Source organism: Lepidochelys kempii, chromosome 20 (assembly GCF_965140285.1).
Source record: "Lepidochelys kempii isolate rLepKem1 chromosome 20, rLepKem1.hap1, whole genome shotgun sequence".
NCBI classification, from domain to species: Eukaryota; Metazoa; Chordata; order Testudines; family Cheloniidae; genus Lepidochelys; species Lepidochelys kempii.
Genome location: NC_136399.1, coordinates 4844045 through 4858903, shown reverse-complemented (window position 1 = coordinate 4858903; position 14859 = coordinate 4844045). Strand labels below are relative to the sequence as shown.

The following is a 14859-nucleotide window of genomic DNA, read 5'->3' as shown; positions in this document are numbered from 1 at the left end:
CCATTATCCACGCTGTGCAGATGGGGAAACTGAGGCAGAGAGCGGGGAAGGGGCTTGTTCAGGGGCTCCTGAACGCAGGTCTCCTGACTCCCTGCCCAGTGCCCGAACCACTAGACCATTATAATGCTCTCAAAGTACATAGCAAAATGCCAGTGGTTTCTAGGTGTTGGTGGATTCCCTGTTCAAAAGTTCCCACACCTCTGTGGCACATCTCTGCGCTTTACCACTAAACAGTCACACATTATGTCAGCTGGAGTTGAAGAAGCTTAGTTTTTGCATTAAGATCCAATCCAGCAAAGCACTTAAGTGTGTGCTTAAATTCAACTCCTGACACTTCTATGGCCTTCACCATCATATCTGAGCATCTTACAATCACTGGTGGATTTAATCCTCCCAATTCCCCCGCGAGACAGAGAAGAATTATTACAGGCACATTAAGTGATTTTCCCAGGATCATACAGAAAGCCTGATGCAGAGGGCTTGTCGACAGCTGTTCCAGAAAAAGGCAGGATGTATCTTCAAAGCAAAATAGCTAATCCTGAACAACACGGTGTGTGGACACTTATTCTGGAATGTTCTTAATCCACTTCCAAAGTGGATCCTGGAATAAGAATGTCCACACAGGGAGCTATTCAGGAGTAGCTAGCAACTGAAGTTGGGTCTCATGAACCCCAGCCCATTGTTCTATCCACTGTTTATTTTTTATTAAACAGTAATAAGTCACCAGGACTAGATGGGATTCACCAAAGAGTTCTGAAGGAACTCAAATGTGAAATTGCAGAACTACTAACTGTCAACTGTAACCTTTCATTTAAATCAGCTTCTGTACCAAACAACTGAAGGATAGCTAATGTGATGCCAATTTTTAAAAAGGGCTCTAGAGGTGACCCCAGCAACTACAGGCCAGTAAGCCTGACTTCAGTACCGGGCAAACTGGTTGAAACTACAGTAAAGAACAAAATGGTCAGACACATAGATGAACATAATTTGTTGGGGAATAGACAACATCGGTTTTGTAAAGGGAAATCATGCCTCACCAATCTACTAGAATTATTTGAGAGGGTCAATAAGCATGTGGACAAGGGGGAATCCAGTGGATATAGTGCATTTAGATTTTCAGAAAGCCTTTGACAAGGTCCCTCACCAAAGGCTCTTAAGCAAAGTAAGCAGTCATGGGATAAGAGGGAAGGTCCTCTCATAGATTGGTAACCAGCTAAAAGACAGGAAACAAAGGGTAGGAATAACCAGTTTTCAGAATGAAGAGAGGTAAATAGTGGTGTCCCTCAGGGGTCTGTACTGGACCCAGTCCTATTCAACACATTCATAAATGATCTGAGAAAAGGGGTAAACAGTGAGGTGGCAAAATTTGCAGATGATACAAAAGTACTCAAGACAGTTAAGTTCTAGGCAGACTGCGAAGAGCTACAAAAGGATCTCTCAGACCTGGGTGACTGGGCAACAAAATAGCAGATGAAATTCAGTGTTGATAAGTGCAAAGTAATGCACACTGGAAAACGTAATCCCAACTATACATATGAAATGATGGGGTCTGTAGCAGGGTGATCACCCACTCCGGGCCTGAAAGGGTTACAGCCAGCCCTGGGAGAGGGTTGGTGCTGCGAGCCAAAGGCTAGGCTGATGGGGAAGGCAGCCACAGCTGGGGCCACGCCCCAATCAGGCCACAGCTGGCCTTATAAAAGACTATGAGCCAGGCGCTCAAGTAGTCTCTCTCTAGCTGTGAAGAGAGAAGGGCCTGGCTGCTTGGGAGCTCACCAGGGTGCCCAGAGTGAAGCAGGGCTGGGGAAAGGCCAGAGGAGCTAGGGAGCTCCCGGCTGGAAAACCCCCAGCCTGCAGGCCTTGCTGAAGGCCTAAAGCAGGTACTGGGGTTGCAGAGGGGCAGCCCAAGGTTAGGTAAAGGCAGCAGGTCCAAACCCTCCTTGCCAATGATGAGTAGTGCAGACTGCAGTCTGCACCAGTGTGTGGGGGGCTAGATGAGGACTGGCAGTAGCTGCTGAGGCAAGGTGGGATAGAGGATGGGGATTCCCTAGAGAGGGGAGACCCAGACTGGGGGGGTACTACAGGGGGCAGAACCCTGATGTAGAGGGGCACTGGGTCTGGGAGGGACATGAGGGCCTGAAGCAAGCGGGACACTGGCCTGCAGAGGTGCTCCAGAGGCTGGAGAGAGAATTCCCAGGATGATCAGCGGGAGGCGCTGCACTGGTGAGTTGTGCCTTGCTACAGGGTCTAAATTAGCTGTTACCACTCAGGAAAGAGATCGTGGAGTCATTGTGGATAGTTCTCTGAAAATACCCACTCAATGTGCAGCAGCAGCCGCCAAAAAAGCAAACAGACTGTTGGGAATCATTAAGAAAAGGATAGATAAGAAGACAAAAAATATCTCATTGCCTCTATATAAATCTGTGGTATGCCATAATCTTGAATACTGAGTGCAGATGTGGTCACCCCATCTCAAAAGAGATATATTGGAATTGGAAAGGTTCACAAAAGGGCAACAAAAATGATTATGGGTATGGAACAGCTTCCGTATGAGGAGAGATTAATAAACCTGGAACTTTTCAGCTTGGAAAAGAGATGACTAAGGGGGGATATGATAGAGGTCTATAAAATCATGACTGGTGTGGAGAAAGTAAATAAGGAAGTGTTGTTGTTTACTCCTTCTCATAACACAAGAACTAGGGGCCACCACATGAAATTTATAGGCAGCAGGTTTAAAACAAACAAAAATGTATTTTTTTTCACACACAGTACAGTCAACCTGTGGAACTCCTTGCCAGAGGATGTTGTGAAGGCCAAGACTATATAACAGGGTTCAAAAAAGAACTAGATAAATTCATGGAGGATAGGTCCATCAATGGCTATTAGCCAGGATGGGCAGGGATGGTGTCCCTAGCCTCTGTTTGCCAGAAGCTGGGAATGGGTGACGGGGGATGGATCACTTGATGATTCCCTGTTCTGTTCACTCCCTCTGGGGCACCTGGCATTGGCCACTGTTGGAAGACAGGATACTGGGCTAGGTGGACCTTTGGTCTCCCCCAATATGGCTTTGTTCTTATCCATGGACTAGTGCCGGTCCCCGAGATCAACAAGCTTAGGAAGGCAACAAGCTGGTCTCTGTTATCAAAAAAGGGTGAGAAACGCTGCGCTAGATCATCTTCATCTAATCACATGTTTAAACCCTTCTTATTCAGCAAGGTGCTGCAATCCTTCTGAAGTCAATGGGAATTAAACGTGTGCTTAAATGCTTTGTTAAACGGGGTTGAGCTTAGGCACATACTTTGCTGAATCAGCATCTTACTGTCCTGTTTGAGAGTAGCTTTAGAAAAGGAGGGGGGGAAAAACCCACAAGATGAACTTACTAGTAGAAGGTAAGGTGGTCGAGCTGGCTGTGCATGTGGACGGGGTAGGTTGCCCCTAGCTTAATCAGTTTCTCTAGAGCTTCGTAGATGAAAATGATACAGATCAGAGAAGCAAACGCTTCTTCAGTAAAGCGAGTGATGTAGCGTACTAGGGAGCTGGAGTCTGTTGCCACAAGGACGATGCACAGGAAAGCAGTCCACAATCCAATACTGGTTCTCAGGGAAAGGTAGGAGAGTGCGTAGTCTCTGCAAAAAGGAGCCAGGGACATGCGCCAAACGTCAGAATAAGCAAACAGGTGCACAGTTTTCAGTGAATGGCACAGGACATTTTATTCACACATTAACGCTCTTATGAGGACCAATTTAGTACATCATAGCTCTCCAGGCCAACTACCACCAGTCCAGGGTGTAGACCAGACAGAGAAGAGCTCAAATCTATTATTATTATTTATTATTAATTAATCAACCTAGCAACAGCCCAATTAAGCCAGGCACTGTACACTTCTATATTAAAATTTCAGTCCTTGCCCTTAAGAGCTCACAGTCTTCAAACACACACAGGCATAACATTAAGAATGTACAGTCCTTAAATTCAATGGAACTAGTTACTATGGCTGGTAGGAAATTTTCCATCCAAAAAAATTTCCATTGAAAGAAAAGTGGATTTCCAATGAATTTTTTTTAAGTGTCTGCTTTCTGCAGAAAATTTGAGTTTTTGTCAAAAAACTGAATGCTTGGAAATGAAAATATTTCAGCCGGAAATGAAAGATTTCACTTTTTGGACAATTTTTCAGTATTCAGATTTCTACCCAACAATCAATATTCTCTATGGGGGAACCACTTTTCCATCAGCTCTATTAGTTAAATGCTTGAAGTTAAGCATGTGCATAAGTGTTTCCAGGATCCAGACCTAAAAGACAAGACATATGAAGTGGATGAGACAAACAAGCATTTGGGGATGGGGGCTAGGAACTTGAGAACGTGCGTAACTTTAAGCATTTGAGCGACCCATTCACAGCTCATGAAAGTAAGCGTATTGTTCTCTGTTCCAATTTTGATTAAATCTATTCAAACTATTCCAGTCTTACACCACCACTCACAAAAGCAGCACCGTTTTCTTTGCAAGGAGGAAATAAAACCGTATTTTACACCCTGTTATTCTTTTAATCTGCCACCTGGGTCAATTCTGTACATTCTAAAGAGCACACGCCTTACTTGCAGAACTTGAACAAAATCTTTTCAAACACCAACACCGGTCCGGTACTTCCTAAGATAGTGAGGGGTTGTCCAGCGAACAGAGAGTACACAACTCCAGTCATCGAGGCGCCAAATAAGGATTCTATTGCACTCTGAAGTTAAAAACAAACAAACAGATAAATATTCCTCCATCTTTAAGTTTTACACACATTGGGTCTGAATCTCATTTACACTTAATCCACTTGACACTGCTCTGTCAGTGCATAAGGGTGGGCGTAAACTCTATTCACACCATTTTAAGCTGAATATACGCTTCCAGAGCGCTGTACGTGGCCTTAGTGGAGAATCCAAGTGATTATTTTCAAAAGAGACTAACACCCGGACAGATTTTTAATGGGAATCCGGCACCCAAATCCCTTAGTTGGTTTGAAAATCTCAATTTGTGTCTCTTTGCTTGGATTTTACATTTCTAAATAGCAATATGTATATGGATGTAGTACTAAGGGACTTTACTCAGCGACCGAGGAGGTCCTTCCCAGTCCTATATTCCTTTTGATGGAACGAAATACACTGCCTCAGTTTTCCCGTCTGTACAATGGAGATAATGATAATGCCCTCTTTGTAAAGTGCTTTGAGGGCTACTGATGAAAAGTGCCAGATAAGAGCTAGGGATGAGTATTGTTTATGGATTGCAGTGTATTGGATTTAGTGAATAAAATCTCGAAATGCCTCTTCCTTCCTTAAGATTGTATACAATTTGGGGGGTTCTGGACTCTATCCCATGACTGCAAAATGCAGGGCCAATCAGAGGGGGCCCAGGAGGGCCATTTGGCGGGGGCCTCAAATTTAGACTCTTTTTAATTTTTTGGCATTTGATAAGTTTCACAACTTTTTTTTCTGCGCATCCCTATCAGACCAGAATGTGACATGCTCTCTCAGCTTAGAGCTGCAAATTTAAGGAAATAAGAGATGTGATTTGGTAAAAGACCTAATTTTTTTATTAACTGATATAGATTTTGTCATATTAAAGAGTTTAAAATGTTCATAAATATTAATAAAAATATATTGCACAAGATTAGACCATGTGTCATCATTTTTTATTTTTATTATGGCTAGGGGCCTCAAAAGCTGGAAGTGGCCTGGGCCCCTCTGGACCTCTGAGAGGGCCTGCATATAAAAGAACACATGCATGGTGCTGAACGAAAGTGGCGTGGGCTCATGGCACATTCTTGCAAACCTTTACATAAATACACAACCTGTGGGGGTGCAGGGAGATAGTAACACTGGCAAAGACAAGATGAGGAGTTGTATGGTCTAATGCAGCGCAATGGGAAACCAAATTACGAAAGACATTGGACTCGTGCCCACGGCGGCTAGCCCCTGCTGCCCCTCCTATTACAACAGCTACACTCGGTTTTTAGCACACTAGCTCAGTCGGAGCTAGCACAGATCGGCCTCCTCCAGCTAAAATCTACACCTCCAGCTCCAAATAAGTGTAGATGTACCCTGAGAGTTTTACACGGACACCCATCACTTTCTATCTATGCCTCTCATCCTACCTCCAGCAGGATCTTAATTTTAAATAGCTATCACTCAGCCAGGTTAGGGTTATTCACCCATCCAAACTGAACGGGCTGCCCCATGGAATATCAGCTTTGAAAATGTAACATTGAAAGCTACGCTTTGTTCGCGTGCCCGAAGCGTAAGCAGCACATGCCATGGAATTCCATGGGACAGCGGCTTTGCTGATGTGAATTGATATCGTTCCACCAAATCAGTCCGTGTTGACAACTCTCACGAGTTTATCACGAGCCTCATCAAATTTGGTAGGGTTTCTTAAAGCTCCAGCTCCCGGAGTCAAGTGATTACATGAGAATCTCAGCTTTCATTTAAAAATAAATAAATTTTTCTAGCCTGCCTGGTTGTGGAGAAAACCTGCCCCCTAAAGGATCAACTAGCAGAAGGCAAATCAATAGAACTCAGAACATATTAGCAGCAGTGAAATTCAATGCCTATTGCTGTTGGTGTTCTCTGATGTAGCTTGTTCTCCTGGGAATCATACATTATGCATTAGAAAAAAAATATTCTTACTATTTGTCCGTCGGTCGCTTCTCCAAGCAGCCCCCCAAAGGTAATCACGGGGGACATGCAGGCACAATATAGGAAGAGGAAAGACGCCAAGCACTGCAAGCTCAGAGCATCCCTGAAGTCACTCCAGAACCAAGGAGCTTTTCGTTTCACATCCATGATCAAACCACCAAAGAGCCTGCAAAAGAAAAGAAAAGGAGATATTTTCCCCCGTATTGGGGACAAGAATGGCAGGTTTTGTTTTGTTTTTAACAAGAGACAAGCAATGCTGTCCTGTAAAGTCTGTTATGTTGCAAGCCACCCTACGCCTTGCTCTGACACTATTCATAATGAAATGATGCCTGGCTCCAATGCTTTCCATCAGATCTTAAAGTGCTTTACACAGGTCGTAAGTTTCAGGAACCCCATTTAAAGTTGGGGAAACTGAGGCACAGAGAGGGGCACTGACTTGCCTGAAGTCACCCAACAAGCCAGTTGCAAAGCCGGGAACAGAACCCAGGTCTTGTTAGCCACAGTCCAGTGCTCTATCCGCTACTGCTATACATTAAATTTTCTGCGTTACTGGGCATATGAACAGCGTTACGTTCTCAATCATTTTTATACACTAGGGCTCCTAGGTGCTACGGTGATACAAACACCAGTATAATGAGGAGTTCCAGTGCTGTTCAAATAATTGTTTTCACCCCACAGCGAGAGATTTCTGGATGTAACAACACCCCTGGTTGTGATTAAACCTAAGATCCCTAGATCTTAAAGCATTAGCTGCTACCGCTTGACCTAAAGAACCAGCCATTAGGATGGAAAGATAGGTAGGTATGATAGCCTGGTGGATAAGCCACTAGACTATGGGGAAAGAACCACGCTCAGTCCCCAGCTCAGCCAGAAAACATCCCGCGTGACATTGGATAAGACACCTAAGGTATCATGTGTCTCATTTCCCCATCTGGAATATGGCGACAGTCCTCCTCTGCCTAGCAGAGATGCTGAGAAGATAAAACCCATTAGTCATTGGCAATGTTCCCTCTAATTTTTGACAGGCTGCGTGCGCAAAAAATTTCTTCTGTGCAAATTTTTGCACTTCTGTGCAAATATTTGTGCATGCATTGTTTCGCCATGTGCGCGGGGTTTAGGATCTGTGTGCGTGCACACACGCGCACAGCTTAGAGGGACCAGTGGTCGTTGGGATATACTCAGATACTACACTAAAGGGGGTCATATGAGCACAGAAGCTCGGGGACAGTTGCAGGACCTCTCTACATGGTCTAGTCTCTAGAGAGAAACAAAGAGCCATATCATGCTAATGAGAGTTGCCCCTATGTTTTGCTACCCCTTCCTCCATGGAAAATTTTGACAAAAAATGATTTCCCCCTCCCCTTCTTTTTGTTTAAAAAAATTCTGAGAAAAATCTCAGCTTATCTGTGTAATACTGAAATCCTAAGTATTTTTATTTAAAATGGCACTGCAGTGCCTCATGGGCATTGTAGTTCAACTACTTTATGTTCCCATTCTCCTGTACAGGCCAGGCACTCTGGCAGGACTGCATCTCCCATGCTACACCACCACCACAAATTGCTATGATGCAGACACTCCCCTCAAAAGGGGGAGAAAGTGGTGCATCATGGGAGATGCAGTCCAGCTAGAAAGCTCCAACCATAAAGGAGAATGGCAGCATAAGCCACCCAAACTACAACTCCCACGAGGCACCATTTTGAATGGAAATATTTCAGTTACAATATTTAGGTTTCGATATTGTGCCAAAAAGTCAAAATTTTCCCTTAGAAAACCTTCCCATTTTCCAGCCGGTTCTGTTGTTAAGGCTTATATTCTTCCTTTAATCATTAAAATGCATCCTTGTGGTATCTGACTCAAATTAAGGCTCTTTATCCAAATGTTCCTACCTACAGATATGCAAGATACAACGCATTACTGGTCATAAACCACGTTGCCTTGTGCAGGAAACACACTGTCTTTACTAAGCCATCCCCTTCAGCGATTCTTGTCGTTTGTGTTTGTTAAGAGCTCCAACAAGCTTGATTGGTCCCACAAAATCCAGGAACTACTCTGCTTAGACTGGAGCATCATCATATACTGGGCACCTTATCTATTAACTAATTGATAACTAATTAACAACTGTATTAACTAATATAATACACCTCTCCATTTTAAAGTGGTCTCAGGACAAGTACTGACCCACATAGATCCATTTTCCCCCCATGAGCACATTTCTGAAACAAAATATTTTGATTTTTCAATTGAAAAGGACTTTTTGTTTAGAAATTTCCTTCACTTTGATTTTTAAGAAATTCATGCATGTGAAAACAATTGCTCCAAGTTAAACAAAACACTTCATTCAACCCCACATTAATGTTCTAGACTTTTCAATTGACCAAACAATGTTTTGTGTCAACTTGAAACTTTTTTTGCCCTGACTGTTAAAAAATTATTATTATTATTTATTTGTATTATCTTAGCAGGTCAGGGCCCCTGTCACGCTAGGTGCTGTACAAACACAACAAAAAGACAGGTGCCAACCCCAAAAAAATCTATTATTCGCAAAGCTCTAGGGCAAACTTTAATGAGAGGCAGATGAATGTTTAATCTGATCGCACTAACCTTCCTGTTCGTTCAAGTTCGGGTCCACTGTGCTGTTCTGGCTCAGTATGGCAAGCAGTGCCATTAGGGACACCTGGCATCTTCCTCTTGTCCTGTTAAAACAGAAACACAAGAGCGAGATCTTCGTGGTGTTCTCCTCTAGATCCCAGGCATCTGATTGTAAGACACTCTTCCGTGCTTAGTAGAGTGTGCAGGAACTGGGTAGTAGCCAATGAGAAGCACAGTCAGGAAAGTAACAAATACTGTCCTCACGGATTGTATTTTCTAAATGGACAACCAATCTGATTCTTTATTACTGTGGGACAATCTCCACTCATTGATACATTTTGCTTTCCACAACCAAATCTCTGTACAACTTTTCATGAGCGATGTACGCGAGTATTCGGATTCTAATATCTAAACTGTACTGTTAAATCTATTCACCTAAATTTGGGTTATTGCTGATTATATACTCTATGTATCATATGACTTTTAAAAACTAACTTTATATTTGTGGATAATCTAAGCACTATACCCAGATGTACAGACACTCTTTTCCTAACCTAGGTACTATATAATTTTTTTAACATTAGCTTTAATACAAATTTTAAATTCCCTTGTGTGTGAGCTGCTCTGGGAGGTTCTGGTGGCTTCTGCCATAACAGAAAGGCCCACTAGAGAGCTACCAAACTATTTAAAGGGGTACTACCCAATTCCTATACACTACACTAACGCCTTGATCTTGCAAACACAGATGCATGCTGTTAATTTTATGCTGTCAGTAGCACTTCACACACAAGTAAAGTGATACTCATGTGTAAGCAGTGGCGGATTAGCCACAGGCCCAGGGACCAGCCAATCAGGGGACCCCAGAAAAATAGGTGCCCCCTGCCTTTACCCCGCTCCCGCCACCCGCCCGGCACTCCTACTGGGGAGCAGGGTTGGGGCACGGTGTCTTGCCCCGCTCTTCCCACCCAGCTCTCCTGCCAGGGAGCTGGGGAAGCCCCTGTGTCCTGATCCCGCTCGCCGGCAAGAGTGCTGGGTGGGCGGGGGAAGCCCCCACGCCCCGACCCCATTTCTTCGTCAGCAGAAGCTCTCCTGCCAACAGAGAGCTGTGTGCACAAGCGCTTACGTCAGTGTCACTTAACATCGCTCAGGGGAGTAGCTTGTTCACGCTGTTTCTTTCACATTCTATTTCACCTACGGTGACAGACGTCCTGATATTAGGGGCTTTGTCTTAGATGTGCAAGTAAACCTTCATCCCCCCCGAAAATAAAAGCGTCCCAATTTTTCACACTTGCTATCTAGTCGCCCTAATTGTATCCAGGGCAGCATTAGGACCTTGCCAATCACATCTCTACACTGAAACATCCAGCCTCATTAAGCAACTCTGCTGCAATTATTTATTGATTTGTGTTCATTTCTTCTGACTTGCACACGGTGCTCGGCCATCAGTTGCAAAACCAGAAATAGAAGTAAACAGCCCCAAACTCCCACTCCACAAATCAACCCCTACCTGCCTTTGAAGGTTGCACTAACAGATGCACTTTGCGCAGGCAAAAAAGATGGACACCCCATAGTCTAATTTTGGACTGGACTGACACAGCTAGATCCAGAGCTGATGGTCTCTCGCACCGAACAGTGTTCCACCAGCCGCTCTCTTTGAAATCCAGACTGGCCACCTCTGCTATCTATCTAAGTACTTATGTGGCCACCATTACCGTAGTATCTGCATGTCTCACAATCTTTAATGTATTTATCCTCACAACCCCTCCGTGAGCTAGTGAAGTGTTCTGATTACGGCTTGGTGTTTGCCATGGAGGTTGCGGAAGTCACGGATTCCGTGACTTCCGGCGACCTCCGTGACTTCTGCAACAGCCAGTGTGGCTGGCCCCAGGGCCACCCAAGCAGGTGGCCCCGGGGACCACCAGAGCAATAGCCAATGCAGCTGGCCCTGGAGACCGCCTGAGCAGCGGCCCCGGGGCGGACGGAGCAGTGGCTGGCCTCGGGGCTCTATCCCTCCAGCAGCAGCCAGAGCAGACGCTGGTCCTCCCCCCCAGGAGGCTCCCCCCAGCAGCTGGTGCTGTGTGCTCCCCTCTGGCAGCAGCCCCCCAAGATTCAATCGGGGTATTTATGGTATAAGTCATGGACAGGTCACAGGCCATGATTTTTTGTTTCTCGTCCATGACTTTTACTAAAAATACCCATTTAAGTCGTAGCCTTAGCGATGATCCCCATTTTAGAGATGGGGAAACTGAGGCAGAAAGAGGGACGTGATTTGCCCCAAGCATGGACGACAGTTGCAGAGCCATGAATAAAATCCAGGTCTCAAGTTCCGTCCTGTGCTCTGTCCAGTATGACATACTGCTTCACAGGGGTCTCTTTTGTACAGTTCCTGCTCAGACATCCCCGTCAGCCATTCTAGTCTCTCTCTTATTCTGGAAGTGAAAAATGTTACCTACCTGGGAAGGTAAATTTTTCGGTGGTTCAATTCTAATCGATGGATCCCATTCTCCAGGAGGCAATACCGTCACCTGATCCAGGAATTCATCAATACCAGCTACAAGGTCAGCACGGTCTTTGGCTTTATAAGCAACGTCATGGAAAATCTACAAATAAGAGAGTAAGGGTTAGGCATGCTTAGCTTGGGAAGGGGAAACTGAGGCAAAGAAAGATGGAGTGACTTGCCCTTTGGGGGTTAGACTAGATGACCCTTGCAGTCCCTTCTAACCCTATGATTCTATGTCACACAGCAGTTCAAAGACAGAGCAGGGAACCAAAAACAGGTCTCCTGAATCCCAGTCGAGTGCCTTATCCACTAGATCACACTGCCTCACTTGAGTAATAACAAAAAGACCATAATAATGGGCCAGATTGTCAAGTGCTAGTTGACTAGAGCTGGTCAGAGAATGAGGTTTATTCCCAGATAAAATTTCAAGAGCTCAGTGAAAAATTAAAAAAACAAAAATATTTTGATTCTGAAATGCCACTGATTTGCCTCATGGGAATTGTAGTTTGCTGACCTCATGCTCCCATTGTCCTGTAAAAGCCAGGTTCTCTGGTCAGACTACATCTCCCATGATGAACCATGGCCTCCCCTCTTGGACAGTCACTGGCTGTGCTGCATCATGGGAGATGTAGTCTGGCTGGGGAACCCAGCACAAAGAGGAGAATGGGAGCCTGAGGTGCTTGAACTACAAGTCCCATGAGGCACTGGGGTGGCATTTCAGAGTCAAAATATTTCAGGATTTGGCCATTATATTTCAGCTTTTGACTAAAATATTTCAAATTTCAGGCACTCATTTTTTCAACAAATAAATCAGAATGTTCCACAGAACACGCTTTTTGCAAAATATTTTGCTTCGTTCAAATTAAACTCAACTTTCCATCAAAAAACAGTTTCAATGGAAAATTTTCAGACAGCCTATTCCTCGCCCATAATAAGGGCCTTTGAGCGGAGTTGTTGAAAAGCCGGGCACTTATTTTGATGCCTAAATGGGGGCTGAGCTATTTTGCAAATTTGGATTTTGGCTGCTGCTGGGGAAGAGAACAAACTTCCCTAGTGTTACACACCCATCCTGATCTCATTCTTTATCTGATCAGTCTGGAAACAGACAGTACATGCCCTTAAATCCTGGGCTGAGAGAGGGAATGATTTAGAAAAGGGCAGAAAACAAGGAAACGCAAAGGAGAAGAGCTGAAATTGTCACTTGTGCCATACCATACCTCATCTGTCATGAGAGTAGCCATTGACCTGCCAATCTCATGGTACTGATGTGCTTTCCCTTCTGGTCCCAACAAGAAAAATAAGAACCTGGCCACATAAAACAGAGAAAAAATGCCCTTATTAAAATCCTGGTAAAGAGCAAAAAAACTGTGTGAAGTTTCCAAAGGGATCTGCACAGTAAATCAGCTTCAACAGGAGTTAGCACACAATGCTCACAGACTTGCAATGGGCGTTAGGCACATTAATGCCCCTGAAAATCTCTCCCTTTAAGTGTATTGCTTCTCTAAAAACTTCACTTCACCCACTGGATGGAGTTCATTCGGAACCCATCCCTGTGCACTGAGCTGATAAAAGGCACAAGAGTAAAGCTGGCCTGAGTGTACTGGGACTTTCCATAGATTTTTTTTGGATCAGATTTGAATATATAGACATATTTTAATTTAATTTTTAAATATTTTTTAATTTTAAAAAAAGGTAAAGTGTTTTTTAACATCCTTACCTTGTTGGGATCGGGACTTCTGTCATGCCTGAGAGAAGGACAGCTGGCGTCAGACGCACGAACACCACCAGGGGACGAAGGAGGAAATCCAACTCTCCCACTAGAACGTTGGAAGCTTCTGCTCCAGTAGGAATTTTCTTCATGAAATGAAGCTCCGCCTAATTATGAAGAAATAATTTTTCAGACAATTAGGAGTCACTTCTGCAGATCAACAGCTGCACCTTTGAGGCCTGCTCTCTCCACAGGTTTTATATGAGTTTAATTATTCTGGTTGGAGGGCGTGCTTTTCTACTGAAATCATTAAATCGATACAACCGTAGCATGGATGCAGTTGTACTGTTATAAAGATGCCTTTGGACTTGTTTACATGGGAAAGTTTTTTCTGTATAATCTAAGGAGAAGAGATGAGCTAATATTTGATATTATGTTCGGGGGGGGGAAGAGGGGGCAAACCAAAAAAATCTGAAACAAAATTCAGTTCGGTTCCAGTCAAAAACTGAATGTTTTCGATTTTTTTTGGTAATGAAACGGGGGGAAAAAACTGAAGAAAAAAATTGGTTTTGGTCAAAGAAAACATTTTGGTTGATCTGAAACTAATTTTTCTTTTAATTTCATTTTCATTTCAACCAAAAATGTTTTGTTCAACCCACAATGAAATGTCTTTGGGGGTACTTCTGTTTTGGGACATTTTGGGGTACTTTGACTTTTTGGAAAAAAAAACACAATTTTTTTTCTGTTGAAACTATTTGCCAAATTCAACCCAAATTTGTGAAGTGTCACCACCCGGAAAAATCTATTTTTTTGGCAAATTTCTCAAAAAAATATTCCTCAAAAAAACTTCACCCGGCTCTAATAACGAGTGAATTTAAATCTATATAGTTATTCCAGTATAACCTCCCAATGTGGAATAAGCATCACATGCCAATGGTTGATCTCAGTGGACAAATGGTTAAGCCAAGATGGCCCAACCCAAGGGCCAAACCAAGTTGTAAGAACTCAGGAACAGATTTTCAAATTCTCAGCACCCACAATTAGGATCTGATTTTAAAAAAGCTCACCTCCAGTTTAGGCACCTAAATAAGGATGTCTGTCAAAGCACTCAGCACTAGCCCTCTGCAAATAACCAATTTTTTGGTTTGTGGCCCAAACCAGAAAAAAACGGGGGCAAATAATTGTTTCGGGTCACATGAAATATTTTGTTCAACCTGAAAGAAACTTTTTGTTTCATTTTTCAAGGGGAGGCGTGTATTTTTTTTTTAATGGAACTGAGGTAAAATTCCAAAGGAAAAGTTGTTTCCAATCAAAATGATTCGGTCAGAAAATGTCGCAACCAAAACATGTGTTGGGTTTTTTCCCGCCGTTTTTTTCCCAGCTAAAAC

At 43.6% G+C, this 14859-nt stretch overlaps 1 protein-coding gene across 3 annotated transcripts in view; it reads right to left on the bottom strand.

Annotated features, from left to right (window-relative positions):
• Nucleotides 1-14859, bottom strand: part of SLC4A8 (solute carrier family 4 member 8) — a 72998-nt gene that overhangs the window by 19379 nt on the left and 38760 nt on the right. For all 3 annotated transcript variants that reach the window (XR_012155693.2, XM_073318321.2, XM_073318320.2), the window contains exons 8-14: nucleotides 13481-13638; nucleotides 12981-13068; nucleotides 11717-11863; nucleotides 9276-9367; nucleotides 6666-6840; nucleotides 4593-4726; nucleotides 3378-3623 (exon numbers count right to left, since the gene is read on the bottom strand). Coding sequence is in view for 2 of the 3 variants with exons in the window: in XM_073318321.2 (XP_073174422.1) it covers nucleotides 3378-3623; nucleotides 4593-4726; nucleotides 6666-6840; nucleotides 9276-9367; nucleotides 11717-11863; nucleotides 12981-13068; nucleotides 13481-13638 (1040 nt within the window). In the remaining variant the exon portion in view is untranslated. The remainder of the gene's footprint in view (nucleotides 1-3377; nucleotides 3624-4592; nucleotides 4727-6665; nucleotides 6841-9275; nucleotides 9368-11716; nucleotides 11864-12980; nucleotides 13069-13480; nucleotides 13639-14859) is intronic.